The sequence below is a fragment of the Petaurus breviceps genome, unplaced genomic scaffold (genome assembly GCF_028583685.1).
Source record: "Petaurus breviceps papuanus isolate PSGF00001 unplaced genomic scaffold, PetGlider_PUasm1.0 90537, whole genome shotgun sequence".
Lineage (NCBI taxonomy): Eukaryota > Metazoa > Chordata > Mammalia > Diprotodontia > Petauridae > Petaurus > Petaurus breviceps.
Genome location: NW_027187271.1, coordinates 1637810 through 1657084, shown reverse-complemented (window position 1 = coordinate 1657084; position 19275 = coordinate 1637810). Strand labels below are relative to the sequence as shown.

Below are 19275 nucleotides of genomic sequence, written 5' to 3'. Positions count from 1 at the left end.
CCTAGAATCATAGTGACAGACAGTCCTACTGAGACTGTGCAGTGAGATATGGGGTGACATAGTGAGGTATTTACTATGCTTGCACTGAATGATAGTGTTGCTAAAGTTAACCTGTAAGGCTATTGTTGGCAAGATGACTTCTTTGTCTGTCGCCCTGTAAAGCGAGTTGGAACTGGTTGGTGAGTGGGGAATTCACAGGGGAACCTATCTGGGATTTGGGTAATACATAGAGGAATGTATGTACCTCTCTCAACCAGTCCTTGATGAAGCATGAGGGGATTTAGGGGCATGCACAAGCTGTACCTATCTCGATTGACCCCATAGAAACATAGGGGTAGTTGCCCCCACTTCACACTGGGTCCTGTGAGAAGGGTTGTTAGGGACGCTATAGGAGTTGATGCTTCCATTATCAGCAACTCCCTTTGAGAAGATTAGACTAGAACAAAGTAAAGCTTATATAACCCCTCCAAAGCTGACCTCTTGTCCTTCCTGTCTGACCAGATCAAGAGTGAACCTGTTAGAGACTGGAGTTCAAAAACTCCAGTGCCTCCTGTGTGTTATCTGTGAAACAGAGGTCTAAGTCTGGCCTACTATACTCAGGACCCTTCAGATCCTGACCACACTGTTTACTGCTGAGTTTAACAGGAGCAAGAATAGGCCCCCATGTGCAAACCAAGAAAAACTCTCCAATCACCATAAAGAAATACCTTGGTATGAGAGATACACATAGGCAAATCTTGAAGATGCTAGCAATACCACAAGTCTAGGTAAAGCCTCTGAGAGAAAAACAAATGAACAAAACTCTGGACACAGAAAGGAAGGAACAATGGCCAAAAAAAAAAAAAGTCATCTTAGAACATGTGACAGAAAGTCTCACTTAAGAATTTGAATGAGGGGCGGCCACGTAGCACAGCGAGTAAGAGCACCGGCTCCAGTGTTGAGAAGACCTGGAGATCGAATCCCGGGCTCAGACACTTAGCACCCACCCAGAAACACCTGGCTATGTAACCTTGAGCAAGTTACTTAACCCCAATTGCTTAGGGGCGGCCAGGTGGCTCAGCGAGTAAGAGCACCAGCTCCAGTGTCAGGATGACCTGGATCAAATCCGGGCTCAGATACTCAGCACCACACCCAGAAATAATAACTGGCCATGTAACCTTGAGCAAGTTACTTAACCCCAATTGCTTTAAAAAAAAAAAAAAAGAATTTGAATGCTCTGAAAATCAGAGTGGGCCAGACTTTAGAAAACAATGACACAATACAAGAAATAGCAGAATAAAACCAAAAAATTGTAAAAACAAAATAAAAGAAGAAAAGCCTAAGAAATGGTAATATTAATGTAGAACCTATATCAGATTTGCATGCCAGCTTGGGGTGGAGGGAGGGAGAGAAAATGCGGAACTCAAAATCTTATGTAAGTGAATGTTGAAAACTAAAAATAAATAAATAATATTTAAAAAAAGAAGTATAATCCTGCATGGAGGGGGAAATGGTTCTTTAATGGAACAGAGGATTTCTAAGCAATTCTGATGAAAAGGCAAGAACTGAATACACAGTGATCTGGAAACAGAAATGCAGGCACCAAGAGAAACAAAGAAAGGCAAACATATTGTTTAATTGAGGAGGAATATTATGTGAACGAATTGTTTACATGTTAATAGAGGGACAAGAAACAATGTCTTCTTAGAACCCTTTTATCTTTAAGGGTCATTGTTGTTCAGTTTCAGTCAAATCTGACTCTATGTGACCCATGGACCTGTCCATGGGTTTTCTTGGCAGAGTGGTTTGTCATTTTCTTTTTTTTTTTTTAAGCAATTGAGGTTAAGTAACTTGCTCAAGATTACACAGCCAGGTGTTTCTGGGTGGGTGCCAAGTGTCTGAGCCCGGATTCATTCCGGGTCATCCCGACACTGGGGCCGGTGCTCTTACTCGCTGTGCTACCTGGCCACCCGGTTTGTCATTTTCTTTTCCACTGTGCCCCCATTTTACAGATGAGGAACTGAGACAAATGGGGGTTAAGTGACTTGCCCAGGGTCACAGAGCTAGTAAGTGTCTGGTTTCACATTTGAATTCAGATCTTTCTGACTCTGAGTTAGTGTTCTATCCACTGCATCACTTAGCTGCCCCTAAAGGGTCATAGAGAAAGGTTAAAGCAGAAGAGGGTGATTTTACTTTGTTTTATTGGTCTTAGAAGAAGACAAAAATGGGAGGGAGAGAAAAATGGACTATATGGGAAGGAAAGGAAGAAGAGGAAGAAAATCACTATTGCATAGTTGAGCCATCAGATGAAAAGCAAGGAGGAAGGGGTGGGGGGAAATGGGCCTCTTCCAAACCTCACTTTCATATGAATGAGATGAAAGAAGACTTAATACACTTGGCCATACACACAGATCTCAGTATAGAAATACATTAAACTCGAGGGAAACCCAAGGAAAAACAGATAAAGAAGGGGTAAAGAAGGGTCCTAAGAAGGAGGACAAGAAAGGTAAGGCAATAATCACAAGCAAAATGATCTTGAATGTTGGAAGGAGAGGTATGAAGGAGGATTAAAAGGAATGGAAGAATTCTTCATATTGTTTGACCACTTATCTACTGGAAAATGACTTTTGATTACATATATCTATACCTTACTTTTTAAACCAAACCTTTATCAGAGAAATTAGAGGCAACGATTTCCCCCCATTTAATTGCTTCATATTTTATCCTAGGAGAATTTTGTTTATGCAGATGCAAAAACAGTGAAAAATACATTTAGATAAAAAAAATACAGGGTTAGTAAGTGGGCTAAAACAACATATTAGATAGATTCTACACTATGGCCAGGTTCCTGGGTTTATATCAGGAACACAGAGTTGGTTCAAAATGTGAAAGATTATAGATATAAAAACACATGTTAATAACATACATAATAAAAACCATATGATTATATCAATAGAGGCTGAAAAGGCTTTTGACAAAATCTAGCTCTGATTTCTACTAAAATTCTAGAAATCATAGAAATAAGTGAACCTTTCCTTAACATAGTAAATAGTATTTATCCATATCTAAGAACAAACATTATATATAATGGAAAAAAGTTAAAGGTCTTTCCAGAGGTCAAGCAAGAATGCCCATTACCACTACCACTATTTAACTTAGTTCTAGAAAACTAGTTATAGCAATAAGAAAAGGAAATTGAGAGGGAAACACATAAAGGGAAAAAAAATCATCTCTTTTTACAGATGATATGGTGGTATACTTAGAGAACCCTAGAAAATAATCTAAAAATAATTGAAAGAATAACTTCAGCAAATTTTCAGAATATAAAATAAATACATATAAACTATCAGCATTCCTATTTATAAACAACAAAACAAGTAAAGAATTTGAAAGAGAAATTCCATTCAAAATAACTACAAAAACTATGAAATATCTGGGAGTGTACTTTCCAAGATTTATCTAAGGACTACATTTTGCAGAAATGCAGACAGTCCTAAATAACTGCAGATATATTCAGAGTGTTCATGGTTAGGTCAAACCAATATGGTAAAAATGACAATACTATCTAAATTGATTAGTTTATATAATGCCAATCAATTTTATCAAAGAATGTTTTATAAAATAACAAAATTCATACCAAGTAACAAAAAGACCAAGGGAATAATGAAAAATAAGTGGGAAGGAAAAATAACTATCAGTATCAAATCTCAAACTAATGCAAAGCAGTAATCATTAAAATCATTTAGTACTAATTTTAAAAATAAGGGAAGTCAATCAGTGGAACAGATTAGCTACAAAACATACAGAAGCAAATAAACACACTAGCATAGTATTTGATAAACCTAAAGACTCCAGTAATGGGGGAAAAGACTATTTGATAAATAACAAAAACAACAACAACCAAAACCCAACAAAAAACTGTTGGGAAAGTTGGACAGAAATTAGGTTTAGACTAAAACTTCTTCATAATATATACCAAGATAAGCCCCAAATGAAGTTACGAAGGATTCTGGTAAGATGGTGGAGTAGGTCAGAAAATTCCAAGCTCGCCAGCTATCCTCCACAAACAAGATAAAATCGTGCCTCAGCGTGAACACAGAGCAGGTAAAAATAAATAAGACTTGCGGTAGAACAGTGGTCCTCCTGCAGGATGGTGGCAGCTAGGTGGCACAGTGAATAGAGCACCAGCCCTGGAGTCAGGAGGACCTGAGTTCAAATCCAGCCTCAGATACTTGACACACTTACTAGCCTGTGACTTTGGGCAAGTTACTTAACCCCAATTGCACTCAAAAAAAAAAAAAAAAGCAAAATCCCAGGATGGAGGTTTGGTCCCTGTGAAGGGTAAACACCTCTAGGCTAGTTCCTCTGAAACAGCAAGTAGTGGGCCCTGGGGCTAGCTGGATTGGGAGGTATCCTCAGCCCCAGCCACAAGAATTTTCACCACCTGGACAGCATGGGAAGTCAGGCACCTTAGCCTGGGAAGATTGAGGGGAATCTCTGCTGATAAGGAACACCAGACCCAGCTGTGCTGCCAAAGCCCTGGATGAGAAGGAACCAAAACATATCTGGTGAGTGCAGAAGTAGTGGGGCAGGGATGCCGGTGGCTGTGGGCACTTATACGAGGGCAGAGTTCCTGGTTTCAGTTCTAGGCCAGAGGAAAGAACTGAAGAAGGATCTGAGGGCAGAGACACTATTCCCCCATGCCCAAGAACTAGAGGTGATTACAAAAAATAAGCTGCGACAAGTTAAAAAAATGAGCAGGCAAAGGAGAAAGAATCCAATCATGGAAAGTAACTATGGGAATAGATAGAACCGGAACTCATCTTCAGAAGAAGATGCTGAAGCAAAAGAAGTCTCTCCTACCCGAAAGAGTAACATCAAATGGTCATCTGCCCCACCAAAAAATTCATAGAACTTAAAGGAGACTTTAAAAATCAAATGAGGGAGACTGAGGAAAATTTTTTTAAAAATAAGAACAATCCAAGAAAAACAACAGGATTATGGGAAAAAAGACAACCAATTAGAAAAGGATTTTAAGGAAGAAAATGACTCCTTGAAAATTATAAATGGGCAAGGGGAATCCAGGAAAGTTATGAGACCAAGAAATAATAAAACAAAATATAAAAAATGAAAAACTTAGAAGAGAATATGAAACATTTCATAAGAAAATGAACTGATATGGAGAAAAGAAAAAAAAAACACAAGAATAATTGGGCTACCTGAAAACTACAATTAGAAAAAGAATATTGATACAATAATACAAGAAGTAATTAAAGAAAACTGTCAGGGGTGGCTATGTGGCGCAGTGAATAGAGCACTGGTCCTGGAGTCAGGAGATCCTGAGTTCAAATCCGGCCTCACTTAACACAAAAACTAGCCGTGTGACCTTAGGCAAGTCACGTAACCCCAACTGCCTTCCAAAAAGCAAATAATAATAATAAAATTAAATTTAAAAAAAGAATATTGTCCCGAGGCATTAGAGCAAGAAAAGAAAGTAAAAATAGAAAAAATACACCAATTACCAACTGAAAAAAGATCCTATGAGGAAAACCTACAAGAATATCAGTTAAATCCTGAAACCCCCAGCTAAAGGAGAAAATATTATGAAGCAACAAGGAAAAATAATTTAAATATGGCACTGCCAAAATTAGAATCACACAAGACCTAGCAGCAGCAACATTAAAAGTTCATAAGTCTTGGAATACTATATTTCAAAGAGCAAAAGAACTGGGGTTGTGGCCAAAAATATCATACCCAGCAAATTTGAGCATAATACTGAAAGGGGAAAAAATGGACATTTTAATGAATTGTTATTGTTAGACTTTCAGGATTTTGTAAAAAAAATAATAACCTGGACTTAATAGAATATTTGACATAAAAGATCCAAGAGAAATATAAGATATGTATCAAAGACTAATTACAAGGGACTCAATAAGGATAGACTGTTTACTTTTTATATGAGGAAATGTAAAATGTATATGTAAGATTGTTATTAGTAATTCGGTAGTTCGAAAGAAAGGTTGGGGTAGACCTGAGAATGATATGATGCTAAAAAGTAAAACTGTTTAGGCAAAGGTAAAAAGAGTAATTACCTTATATAAATGAGGTGTGAGAGGAACTGACACATAGGAATTAGATGAGGGAGGAGGACTGGTAGATCTGGGGTACCCTATTCTCATTGGGAATGGGTATATTTATGAGGGTATAAAGTCTTCTAAATTTAGAAAGAAATAAAAGGCTGAGGGAATAGGGAGGGAAGAGAGGATAAGAGAGGAATTTTTAGAGGGGAGGGTGAGGGAATAGAATAAGGCAGGGTACAGAAGGGTGGTTTGATGGGAATGGGAGGATAAGTGAGGGATCCTTGGAGGCGGGGGTAGGTTAAGTAATAGTAGGGCAAGCTAGTGGGTACAAGTAAATAGAGGAGTCAAAAAGCATAGAAACACACAAACATAAAATAAAGATCATGAATAGAATATTAGGGGAAAAAAGCAGGGGTAGTAATCATGATCTCAGACAAAGTTAAATCAAAAGAGAAAAATACGGAAACTATACTATATGTTGGACATATTAATCAATATTGTTTTAGACTATTTAAAATAATTAGACAATATAAGGTTGGAATATTGCTTTGGTGTAGGAAATTATGAGTTGGTGGACTTAGAAAAATACAGAAAGATTTGGACTTCTGGGGCGGCTAGGTGGCACAGTGAATAGAGCACCAGCCCTGGAGTCAGGAGGACCTGAGTTCAAATCCGGACTCAGACACTTAACACAAAAACTAGCCGTATGACCTTGGGCAAGTTACTTAACCCCAATTGCCCTCCAAAAAAAAAGAGTTGGACTTATGAAGGACAAAGTTATCCACGCTTAGAAAACAAATGACGAGTATAGTATGGTCTTACATAGATGCATATGAATATAAATGAGTATGATTATAGATATCTAAATATATGTAGATGTATGTGTGTGTATATATATATACACATATGTATGTATATATCTATATCTATCTATAAGTATATCCATGCTTAATTGTAGCGTTCTTAGGGGAAGGGGGAGAGGAAAGAACAAAGTAAAAGTAAAAAGTGTACAGTGGAGAACAAAGCTAACTATGGAGGGAGAACCTGGCACTGGAGAGGAAATGGTTCCTTGACTGTTGTAGGGGAGGGAATTTCTCCATAAAAAGAAAGTAACATCCAAGGGCAGCTAAGTGGCACAGTGAAGAGAGCACCGGCTCTGGAGTCAGGAGGACCTGAGTTCAAATGTGACCTCAACACTTAACACTTACAAACTGTGTGACCTTGGGCAAGCCACTTAACCCCAATTGCCCTTCCAAAAAAGAGTGACAGTAGGAAACACTACACTCAGCTCTGAGAAGTGTGATCTCTGTTGTTCTTGTTTCAGTTTGCATTCAACTCTTTGTGACCCCATTTGGGGTTTTCTTGGCAAAGATACTGGAGTGGTTTGCCATTTCCTTCTCCAGTTCATTTTGCAGATGAGGAAACTGAGATTAACAGGGTGAAGTGACTTGCCCAGGGTCACACAGCTACAGGAAGATGAGTCTTTCCGACTTCAGGCCCAGCCTTCTTTCCACTGCGCCCCCTACCTGCCAAGACCCCAGTGTGTTCTCCACGAGCCAAGGAGAGAATCAGGTCTGGTCACTGGGCCTGGAGTTATAGTAAAAAACCAGACCCAAGGGAAGGATCTACCCAACAGACATGCTATGCCCAGGGAGAGTACTGCAGCTTAGGCGATATAAAAACAAATAGATAGCAATCCTGTAAAAATAAAAGCAGATAGAAGGAGAGAAGGTCATAACAATGGTCTAATTGTTTCTTGTCCAACCTGTATGTCCTTTATCTGCTGTTTTCCCAGTGCCTTAACACATTAGAAACAACTCCCAAGCTTCATATTAAGAGGGTTGTCTGTTCATACTTACTTGCTTCTTTTCTTTTCTTGCTTAAGGAAAGCGTGTTCTGTTTGTTCTCTGAGGGTAAAGGATCCGATGTGGGTGACTGGGTCCCATGAACAATCCTATCTTCTTTAGAGACAGGAATTCCTGAGGAATAAGGTATCCCCAGCAGCTTCCTGGAAATAATAATTTTTTAGGAAAATGGCAGAAAGCAGTAAACTGTAGTATCCTCACCTTTAAAAAGCTCAAAATATAGGAGTTAAGGAAAACCAAAGAATTTAAAACTCCCTAAGACTCCAGAGATAATTTCATCTGACTCTGTGCTCATTGGCTTCTTCTACAACCCAGACAAACAGGGGTATCTCATAGACTAAGCAACCTCTGGGAAGGAGGGTTCCACTCACAAAAGGTAAACCCACACTTGGGATGTACTTTGCCTTAGCAGGATAAACTTACCTATCCACATCAGTAGTAGCAGTACTTGTCTCCTTTGCCCCTGGGGAACATTCAATAAGTTGTGCATGTGAAGTCTCTGAAAAACCAAGGCCCCAAATCCATCCCCACAAAAGCATAACACTGTAAATAAGAAATTTCTGGAGGAAAATAAGGACCCCTTTCTCTCCTGGATACCTTGGATTAAACTGTTTCCTATTCCTGGAATAGCTAGCCCCTGACCACCTGCCAAATCAAAGAATTATCAAATATTGAAGTTGGAAAGAATCTTGAAAGTCATCTAGTCCAGTATGTACCTGATCAAGAGTCTAATTCCTCTAGTGATAAGAAATTCATTAACTCCAATCCACTTATGCATAGCTCTAATTCTTTAGAGAGAAGTATGGCATGTGGAGGACAAGCCTGAAAGAAAGATTGGGGTTCAAGCCCTGCCTCTGTCACATACAAACTGTATGACCAAAGGCAAGTCACTTTATCTTTCAATACCCTGGGCAACTCTCTAAGATTGTAAATTAAGAGTTGCTGATCTTCATTAGTGCAGGTTTTCCAAACCAGGGATTCCCCATACTAATGAAATCAAAAGTCTGCACAAAATATTCACACAAGACCATATGTATAAGCTTTTCCTTATTCTAAACCAAAATCATGCCCCTTTAGTTTTTAATAACTATCAAACCAACTTGTTCCAGGAAGTTTTTCAGACTGATCTGAAACGATCTCTTCCCGCATCCCAGAGTGGTACTTTATGTCAATATTTTGGTATAGCAGTAGTTACCGATATCCCATTTTATGTCCCTTGTCCATCAAGCCCCCTCTGCAAGAGGATATTGATTTGAACACACACACACACACACACAATTTCCTAATTGAAAAGACAATATGGACTAAAAAAGGTGGTCTAGTTACAAATTTTTTTGATAAGCTTCCCTTCCATCCCTATAGAATCAAGTCAATAAGGATATACTGAGGCACGTGGGAAAAAGAAAACTAAGGCACTAGGAGGTTTGGGAAGTTTAATGCTAATCTTCAGATATCTGAAAAGCCATTATCCATCTCCTCATAAATATTGTAAACACAAGAAAACAGACTTAAACCATGGGTAAATAATTTAAGTTAGATGATCAATCTGCCAAACTCATGTAAAGGGCTTTAAAAAATGGATTTAGGAGGATGGCTAGGTGGTGCAGTGAAGAGAGCACCAGCCCTGGAGTAAGGAGGATCTGAGTTCAAATTCAGCTTCAGACACTTGACATACTAGCCATGTGACTTTGGGCAAGTCACTTAATCCCAATTTCCCTCCAAAAAAAAAAGCAAAAAAATATATAAAAATTAAAATGTACTTAGGATAGTTTGCTTGTAATACTGTCTAGTGGTTCAGGTATAAACTAGAGGATCTCTCAAGCTCCCTTCTAGAATTTCTCTATTCTGTCCCTACCAGAGGAGCATGATGGAGGAACCTGTTAAGCCTACTCTTGCTCTGACACCTGTCACTTTGCCCTCCCCACCTCCAACCTCTCCTACCGCAGGTCACATCCAGGCACTCCTGCAGGGACTTCTTAAGCACGCACTGGACAATCTCCTCAAACTGTTCATTGGTGAGACTTGGCATCTCCTGGAGGGGGTAGGGGAGAGAGAGAGAGAGAGAGAGAGAGAGAGGGAGAGAAAGCTCTGAGATGCCTCCTGTTTTCCACCATAGGTAGGTAGACATTTATTTTTTGAAAATTTGAAATAAGGAACTCACACGGTTGAGGGCATGGGGTTAATTCATTTAAAGTTTTCCTGGACCAGTTCCAGGCCTGGCAGGAAGCCAAAGTGGAGAAAGGACTTAAAAAGTATTCCCTTACCTCCTTATTCATAAATGCTAGGACCAAAATTCTTTTATATAGTAAGAGAAATAGGGGATTAAAGTTGTGGTAGGAGGGGGAGAGATTATAAATGAGAATGAATGTCCCAAAAGTTAAGGGGTAGGGGAGAAAGACCAGGAAATATGAAAGCAAAAAAAACCTAGGTTGTTTCCTATGCTGGAGAACTCTCTACACGGAAGGGTTATGGGAGAAGCTGTCCTGCCAGAGGACAGGGAGAGAAATGGCATGATCTCTACTGTGTCTGGAAGTTACCTTTTCTGTTTTCTTCTCATCTCCTTTAGTGTCTTGTTCTTTGCTAGTCTTGGTAGCTAGAGGTCCCTTCCCCTCCTTGTCACTTCCAGAACTCTTTTTTGGATCTTTCTCCTTTTTTTTCTTCTGTGTCTTTTGTTTGGGCTGGTCTTGCCTGGCATTCATCCCAGGGGGCCCAATCCCTTGAGTATCTTCATTGTCGGGAGCATTCAGACAGCAAGGGATCTCAGTGCAGACTTTTTGTCCAGGTGGCATAAAGGCCTTCTTTGGCCCCTTCCCACCTTCTGAAATTGAAACTTGGTCATTTAGTAGTATTTAACATGTACCCAAGAACTTATGGAAAAGTGAAACACACAGACATTCAGGTAGCTAATTTATGCAAATATGAGAGGAAATGATGTTTTTCAAAAGATTTTGTCTTTGTGGGATATTTTATTTACTTCTCTTAGGTCATTACTAGAGGGAAAGTCTATAGATGGCATTTTATGTAATTAGGCTATTGGTGCTCTCCTTCCCACTCAAGGTTAAGTTGGAACTCTTCCTCAAAGTCTTTTTTTCCACTCCCTTCAGTATGTCCTTAAAATATGAAGTCCAAGCACCTTAGCATGATATTCTGGTTCCAAGCAGCCTATCTAGACATATTTCCTTGTATTCCTTTCCATGGACCTTACACACTTAATTAGCTTGCTACTTTGCCCGTGCACTTCTAACTTTTCTCTGCCAATTAAAAACCTACCAGTGCTCAGGTAAAATATAATTTCCTTCCAGAAGATTTAATGATCCTCTAAATGGAAATGATCTCTACTGGATTTCTAGGGCAATTTCTTTGTACCTCTCTGAATGACATTTATTATACTCTACCTTGCATTATAGGTCCCTGTAGATGCCTTTATCTCCCCTACTCAACTTCAAGCTATGTGAGAGCATAAGAATGCCCTCCAGGTTCCCAGCTTCTATGTTCTAGTAAAACAGAACCCCTTTTTGCTCCTGAACATGTGCCTCTGCTCTTATGACTCCAAGCCTTCACTTACACTGCTCATTATGCCTAAAATGTCTTTCTTCTCTTTCCTTGACTGCTGAATTCTTACTTATCCCTTCAAGTTCCAAAGAGCCAGTATGCCACAGTGGCTAGACAGCCAGGTTGAAGGGCCTACTTTGGAGTCCTACCTCTGACCCCTACCCACTGAGTGACCCTGGGCAAAGGATTTAACCAATCAGGGCTTTAGACAATTCTCCAGGATGAAAACTTGCAGAGAAGGCACTGACCTGCATTGTTTGAGAGAATTTCTTCTCCTGGAAGCTTCCTATACTACTGAAATGAAAAGTCCAGTCCTATCCATAACCCATTAAAGTCCAACTCAAATGCCACCTCCTCCATGAAGCCTTCGCTGATTCTCACCTGAGTACTACCTTCTCTAACAATAATAGCTGATATTTATATATAGCAAAACTGGATCACAGAGGGGCAGCTAGGTGGCACAGTGAATAGAGCACTGGCCCTGGAATCAGGAGGACCTGAGTTCAAATGCAACCTCAGATGCTTAACACTTACTAGCCATATGATCTTGGGCAAGTCACTTAACCCCAACGCCCCTCCAAAAAAAAAAAGGCAAAAAATACTGGATCACAGAAGCATAGATTTAATAGTTGGAGGAGACCTTAAAAGCCAATGATTCCAATTCCCTCATTTTACAGGTGAGAAAACTGAGGCAAACAGAGATTGACTGATTTGCCCAGGGTACACAGCTAGAAAAATCCAAAGTAGGATTTCAACTCAGGTTGTTTTCCTAATTCCAGGTCCACAACCCACTGTACCACCCAGCCAACTTTTTTTTTTAAGTTGGTGAAAGGGTTGTCCTTAATGGGAAAGAGCTTCTAGATGGTCAGGGACCAGGAAAAGGGAAAAAGGAATTAAGGAAAAGAAGTGTCTCCCATTTCTGACTCACCTTTGTTCTTGAAGGTTGCCATCATTTAGCTTAGATACCTTCTCTTTCTGCTGAAAAAAATGAAAAAGAAATTAAATATTAATTACTCAAAAAGAGACATGAATTTTACTTTCCCTTCAAATCATTATCAGGGAGAAATTTCTTATAGCAAAAGGAACTAGAGTTATTTCTAGAATTCTATATCCTTAGACTTCAATGAGTCCCATTATACCCAAGCCTAAGATCTATGGCTCTAAGGTCAAGTCAACTTCCTTTTTGATTGCTCCTGAAGAAAAGAAAGATGGGGGAGCGACTAGGTGGTGCAGTGAATAGAGTCCCTGGAGTCAAGAGGACCTCAGTTCAAATCCAGACTCAGACATTTGACATTTACTAGCCGTGTGACCTTGGGCAAGTCATTTAACCCCAATTGCCCCTCCAAAAAAAGCAAAAAAAAAAAAGATGGGATATCTCTTTAGACATTTTAAGGGGGTCAGGTCCTCCCTCCCCCTTATCCCTGTTCCTCCTATTCCTTTGCAGTTACAAAGTCCTTTCTTACTGTCATTAGTACAAAGTCTTCTTCATCAATTCCTAACTGAGAGATTAGAGTAGGGAAGACCCAAATTAGAACATAAAACTGCCAAGTTTCTACACAAACAAAATCAGTGCAGTTATAACTAGAATGAAAACTGGGGGAAAATTTTTTCCAGAACATTTCTTTGATGAAGGTCTGATATTTAAGTTACATAAGGAACTGATACAAATATATATGAATAAAAGTCATTCCCAATAGATAAATGTTCAAAGGATATGAATAGGCAGTAAGTATGTAAAAGAAGATATGCAAACTATCATTAACCATATAAAAACATTCCAAATCACTAATAATAAAAATGCAAATTAAAACAACTCTGAAGCTCTACCGTGTAAATGTTTAACAACTGGTGCTCCTTCTCCCTCCTCCCCCCCCCCCCAATTTTAAGTACAATTTGTATTAGCAACATTTTCCCAATCACTTTCTTAGTCTAGCCAGAGTTTGCCAAAGTGGGTGATATCACCCCCTGGGGGGTGCTGGAACAATCCAGGGGTGAAGTAGTAGCCTGGGGTGCAATTGAGGAGGGGAGCATTGAATAAAAATAAGGGAGTAGTGGAAGCATAAAGAAAGAAAAGAAAAAAGTTTTGAAAAACTGTTCATACATGTTTCATCTGTAATGTAACAGAGTTAAAGTTAGAGTGATTACATTATTTTCCAAATAAACACACAAAAATGCAAGTTATAACTGTTAAGTGGTCAAACCCACCAACAGGGCTTAACAAGCAAGTATTGGCAGGGGAGCATGTTTAGAATTCAGGAAGTCCAGCATGCAATAGTGGGAAAATGTACATATAATGACTTGTTTACAATATTAATTGTAAGGTTACATGACACAATACTGAATCATAAAAATTTCAATGCAGGAAAAACCCACAAATTTACAACAAATTATTAAATTTAAGATGCATCATTTAAAAAAATTTATATTTCTTGAAATTATGCAAATTTTTTAAAGTTGAAGGATTAAAGAAAGTGGATCTGGGGGGGCACTGAGTAATTTTTTTAAAGGAAGCTGTAGGCCAAATAAGTTTGGGACCTCTAATCTAGACAATCAACAAAACAATAAATTGAGCCCTGATTTGTTACAATATATGCCTATTTTAATTTCCAAGGTATAAATGCTCACTTGGAAAATTATATAATTTTTTTGTGAGAGTCAGTATGAACTGGCTCTAGCACAACACTGACCTCACACTTATCTACCCATAAGATCAGCAAAAGAGGAAAAAAATGGTTTTTACACTAGCATACTGTTAGTAGAACTATCAAGTGGTATGATTGTTCTGGAAAGTTCCAAAGAACTCTGCCCCAACTATAGCTAAACTATGCAAGTCTTTTTCCCTGTAACACCTCTACTAAGTCTATACCTCAAAGAGATCAAAGAAAGACAGGAAGAGAATCCATATGTACAAAAATATTTATAGCAGCACTTTTTGTTGTAGCAAAGAACTGGAAACAGTATAGAGATGCATTATTTGGGAATGATTGAACAAAATATGGCATATGAATCTAATGGAATAGCACTATGTTGTAAGCTATGACAAAAGAGAAGGATTCAGGGAAGCCTGGGATTGTATAAACTGTTGTGGAGTAAAGACAGCAGAATCAGGAAAAAACATTTATAAAAAATACAAATTTATACAAAATCTATTCCAATTGTAAAGGAAAATAATTGTGAAAGATTTAAGAATTCTGACCAACAGAATGACCAGTCATAATTCCTTTATACAAGTTAATGTATATAAGGATATTTACTTATAAGCTATAGCAAGAACAAATATACAAGCATTTCTTCATACTTCTAGAACATACTCTCCTTTATACCACTTCCGCCCTTTGGGGGAAATAGGCTCAAAACTTAATCCTATTCCCATATAGCATTGGTCCCACCAAGTTCACATATAAAGGTAGCTCAATTGCTTAGTGCAGGGGTGGGGAACCTAAGGCCCCAAGGCCACATGTGGCCTTCTACATCCTTGGGTGTGGCCTTTTGACTGGGTCCAAGTTTTACAGAACAATTCCTTTTATTAAGGGGATTTGTTCAGTGAAGTCTGGATTCAGTTAAAGGGCTCCACTTGAGGACCCAGAGGACCACATGTGGCCTCAAGGCCGCAGGCTTCCCAACCTTGGCCTAGTGAGCCATTCCACTGAGACCCCCCAAGGTCACTCCTAAAAATTTCTCTTTTTCCTCAGGGTAATCAATACTGCTCTGGCTACAAAATCTGGCCTGGATTCTAGCTACTAGGTTCCTGTGACTCACTCTCCCTCTTTGAAACTTTAAAAAGGTCAGAGACTCTGCTTCCTTCATATAGAATGGGGGGAAAAAACCCCTTACAAGGCAAGGTCAAGGTCAAGAACCAAAGACCATTTTTCAGAGCTATATGGCTTTATAGGGGAAAGATGGACCCAAGGCCCTCCCTCTTACCACAAGGTCACTCACCAGAAGCTGTAAGACAAGGCATCTCCAAATGGAGTGGCAAAAAGAAAGTAGTTGGTGTTGCCAGGCGTTTTTGATGCTCTGAAAGCCAATCAGAGAGCCTTTCCCTCACCATGTGGTTAGGCAGCCAGAACTAGTTACAGAATGTAACTAGACAGTCTGTACTCAAGAAGACCTGAATTCAAATCAGACACTGACTCTGTGTGACCCTGGGCAAGTCATTTACCTCACTTTACCTTAGTTTCCTTATCAGTAAAATGAAGATAATAGGTAACATCTCAAAGAATTATTTTCTGCTACCATTACTGCAATTCTGCAAAAGAATGAGGTTGAATAAAATTAGGCTATAAGGAGTCACTTGAATATAAATGGAAAATAGTCTACCTTTTACCAAATTGGCAGTAAAATCAGGGCTAGAAGAATATGAACATAAATTGGGGGACAAAGAAACATTATGGCTATATTTTGAATATGCCCATGCATGTTTTTAGAGAACTCAGCTAAAATCTTCATTCATATTTGAACCATATGCAGAATTGTATTTTTGGAGCTCAATATTTTGGATACATAGGGGAGCACTAATTAGCCTTTCTGAGATAATAAAATAGTATAATTTTTGGGATCGTAGACTATGTTAAAATAATATAAATCTATGTGCAAATACTTTTCTAATAGCTCAACTCAGTCTGAAGGTGCAGTGTGAGAAGTATAATTTTAAAATAAAAATCTTTATGAAAGCACCACTTAAGAAACCATTAAAGAGTTGTTACTGATTGCTCAAATAACTGCTCCTTTGCTTTGGGTGGTTCAAAAAAGTAGAGAATAGAGACAATAAATGAATAAATTAAAAATACCACAAACACTTCATCTCTCTGGGAACTGAACACTGCTTGTTGGTCAGCTAACTCCTCAAATTTCAACATAGACCCTAATCGAAATTCTGACATTTTCTTTCATTGTCTTAACTGAGAATGAAGAACCTGAAATGTTATGGTTTGAGGTACTAATATAACTAAAATAAAAAAGACTAGGATACGTCTATAATTTCTCGCTGGGACTATTAAAATTGAGGAGGATATGAAGAAGAGGAAGAGGAAGAGAGAGAAGGAGAGGGGTAGAAGGAAAAGGGAAGGAACTGGGAATTGTGATAAATGTTCCAAAGAACTAAGATGGACACTCTTAACCTGGGTCCCTAAATTTGTTTAACATTTTTATGGTGGTTTCCTTTGTAATCCTATGTATCTTACTTTATGCATTTAGAAACATTATTCTAAAAAGTGCCTAGCCTTTACCAGACTGCCAAGGGGGTCCAAAATAGAAAAAAAGGTTTAAGAAAGGAATTATATTTATTTGAGAAATGTTTTGCCAAAGTGAACAAAAAGTCTAAACAGTCAATTCTTCCTGCTAAGCTCTGTTTAGGATATGCATTGTGTCTCCCTGACACATCTTTTCCCCCTTAATCTTTCCAGAGAGTGTATTCACCTGTTTTTAAGCTGCCTCTCCTGAAAGAACACAAATAAACCCTTAGAAGTATTCCAAAAAGCTAGGAAGCTAATCTGACTAGGTTTCTTTTAAATATTCTGTCAGATTTCCTTTCAGCATGTGAGTCTAACCTCATTTGAGAAAGTATTATTTTCAAGGCTGATTTAACTAATAATATTCAGATACTCAATGGAATCTGCAATTTGATTGATAAGTTAGAAGCTGTGGTATTCTACATCTGTATATCTTAAATAAGTACCAGTAAAATGTTGGTACTGAAAATATAGGGGGATTGTGAAAAGTGCTAAGCTCCATTTGGGGTATAGAGGTGTGGTATACCACATAGAATCACCTCTAGATTCTACCAAAAAAATCCACAGAGGTTATCCCCAGTCCTGAAGAGCTCCCAGGACAGCCATACAGCCATGCAGGTCAAGAGGAAAGAGAAGGGAAGGAGGAAGGATATAGATAGATAGATAGATAGATAGATAGATAGATAGATAGATAGATAGATAGATAGATATCCTACTATGTGTCAAGCACTGTACTAGGCCCTTAAAAATATTATCTCATTTGATCCTCACAACAACCCTTCAATGGTGATATTATTATCCCTATTTTACAGTTGAGGAAAGTGAGGCAAACAGAGGTTAATTAACTTGCCCTGGGTCACACAGTTAGTAAGCACCTGAGGCATATTTGAATTTGTCTTTCTGACTCCAGGCCCAGCACTCTATCCACTGTGCCACCAGCTGCCTCAAAAGTAAAGAGGTCAAGAATGAAGCACAGAGGTCAGTGGGCTACCTTGGAGCCTTCAGGCATTCCTCGCACTCCCTCCTGAGATTAGCAGAATAATGCCCAATCCCGCCTAGCCCAGCCCAGCTCGACCCAGTCAAACCAAGTCAAGCAAAGCCCAAGCCTTCCCTGTGACACTTGGCTAATGGAGGGCAACTCTAGCATATTCTGTGAGTCCAGCCCTGCACTCTGTGCCTCACCTGGTTAAGGAATGTTATAGTGTTCCCTGAACTTCTCTATTTGAGTTGCCATATTTTTTCAGAAACACTGGACCCAGAGTATGCAGGTGGCTCTGAATGTGCCAAGGAGGAAGGCCCCCCTCCTCAAGCTATTTATTGTTTGTATCCCTGTGTGTCCTTGGGAGTCAAGACAGATTCAAGTTATTCTGCACTAGGCTGCAAAACTGCTTGTGCAGCTGGGAGCCTTGTAGATAAGCAGACCATGCTATCTTCATGGTCTAGCAGTTCCCAAGGGAAAAGAATACAACTTTTGCCATGGTCTTGTTCCTCCCGTGGGAGGGGTTTTAGCCTTTTCCCACCTTTACTTCACCTTTCCCCCTTTTAAGCTATGCTCTTTTAGGTGGCAATTTATGTTTCCTCATCCTTCATTTGTTGTACTGTTATAAATATGCAAACTTCTGTATGGATTGTAAATTTTGGGGGTTCCACATGCATTTTCATTCGTCTTATAATAAACCTAGTTTTCATATAAGTTTCATGAAGTTGTGATTGTCTGCTGACAACCCAAAAAATATCCTAGTCCAGACTGACCCTTCCCCCAGTCTTTGGCTGTCTGTCTGAGTCCAGCTCAGGAGGAGGAGCCTCTAGGCAATCCAGGCTAAGCCAAACAGAGCTTGAGACTGACTCTGTTCTAAGAGTACCCAAATACAGCCTTAGCCTAGAAGAGAAATCAGTTTTTAAGCTTTCTGAGGATACAGCATGGCACCAGTGGTTAGAACTCAACTGCAGAAGAAAAGCCCTAAGCAAAACCTAGCCTGAACAGTCTATCTTCAAAGCTTATGGCAAGACCTAGCCACCAAGAGTAGCTCTTGATCAGATGAGCATAGGGGTAAGTTGCTAGGCAGAACCTACACAGAGAGAAGTCCTAGGATCCTGTGATAAGAAGGGGCCCTGAGGCAGAATCCAGCACTGGGACAACCCCAGAGTCCCATGGAGGAAGAACCTAGTCTTGCCAACTAGACTCGGAACCAGAAAGACCTTCCTACATCATTTAGTTAACAGAGCTTGAGAGAGCAGCAGGGCCCCCCCATGAGCAATATAAAGAAAATTGCAACTACCATGAGGAAATATTTTGGGGACTGATATCAAAATAGATATTGATCCCACAAAGAGTAAAGCCTCAGATCAAAAATGTCCTGTACACAAGGAATACAAGAGTTACCCCCAAGGAAATGAAACAAGATACAGAAAAGTTAGGAAGGATGAAAAAAAAATGACACCTTAGAAAACCCAGTAGAAAGCAGTCACTTTAAGAACTGAATGCCCTGAAAATCAGAATGGGTCAGACAGAAGACAATGACTCAACAATACAAGAAACATAAAAACAAACCAAAAAATGGAAAAAAC

At 39.1% G+C, this 19275-nt stretch overlaps 1 protein-coding gene across 2 annotated transcripts in view; it reads right to left on the bottom strand.

Moving 5' to 3' along the window:
* Window positions 1-19275, bottom strand: part of ZCWPW1 (zinc finger CW-type and PWWP domain containing 1) — a 42061-nt gene that overhangs the window by 14786 nt on the left and 8000 nt on the right. For both annotated transcript variants that reach the window (XM_069063273.1, XM_069063272.1), the window contains exons 2-6: window positions 12405-12454; window positions 10462-10742; window positions 9866-9956; window positions 8348-8423; window positions 7919-8067 (exon numbers count right to left, since the gene is read on the bottom strand). In XM_069063273.1, coding sequence (XP_068919374.1) covers window positions 7919-8067; window positions 8348-8423; window positions 9866-9956; window positions 10462-10742; window positions 12405-12429 — 622 coding nt within the window. In that variant the 5' untranslated portion in view covers window positions 12430-12454. The remainder of the gene's footprint in view (window positions 1-7918; window positions 8068-8347; window positions 8424-9865; window positions 9957-10461; window positions 10743-12404; window positions 12455-19275) is intronic.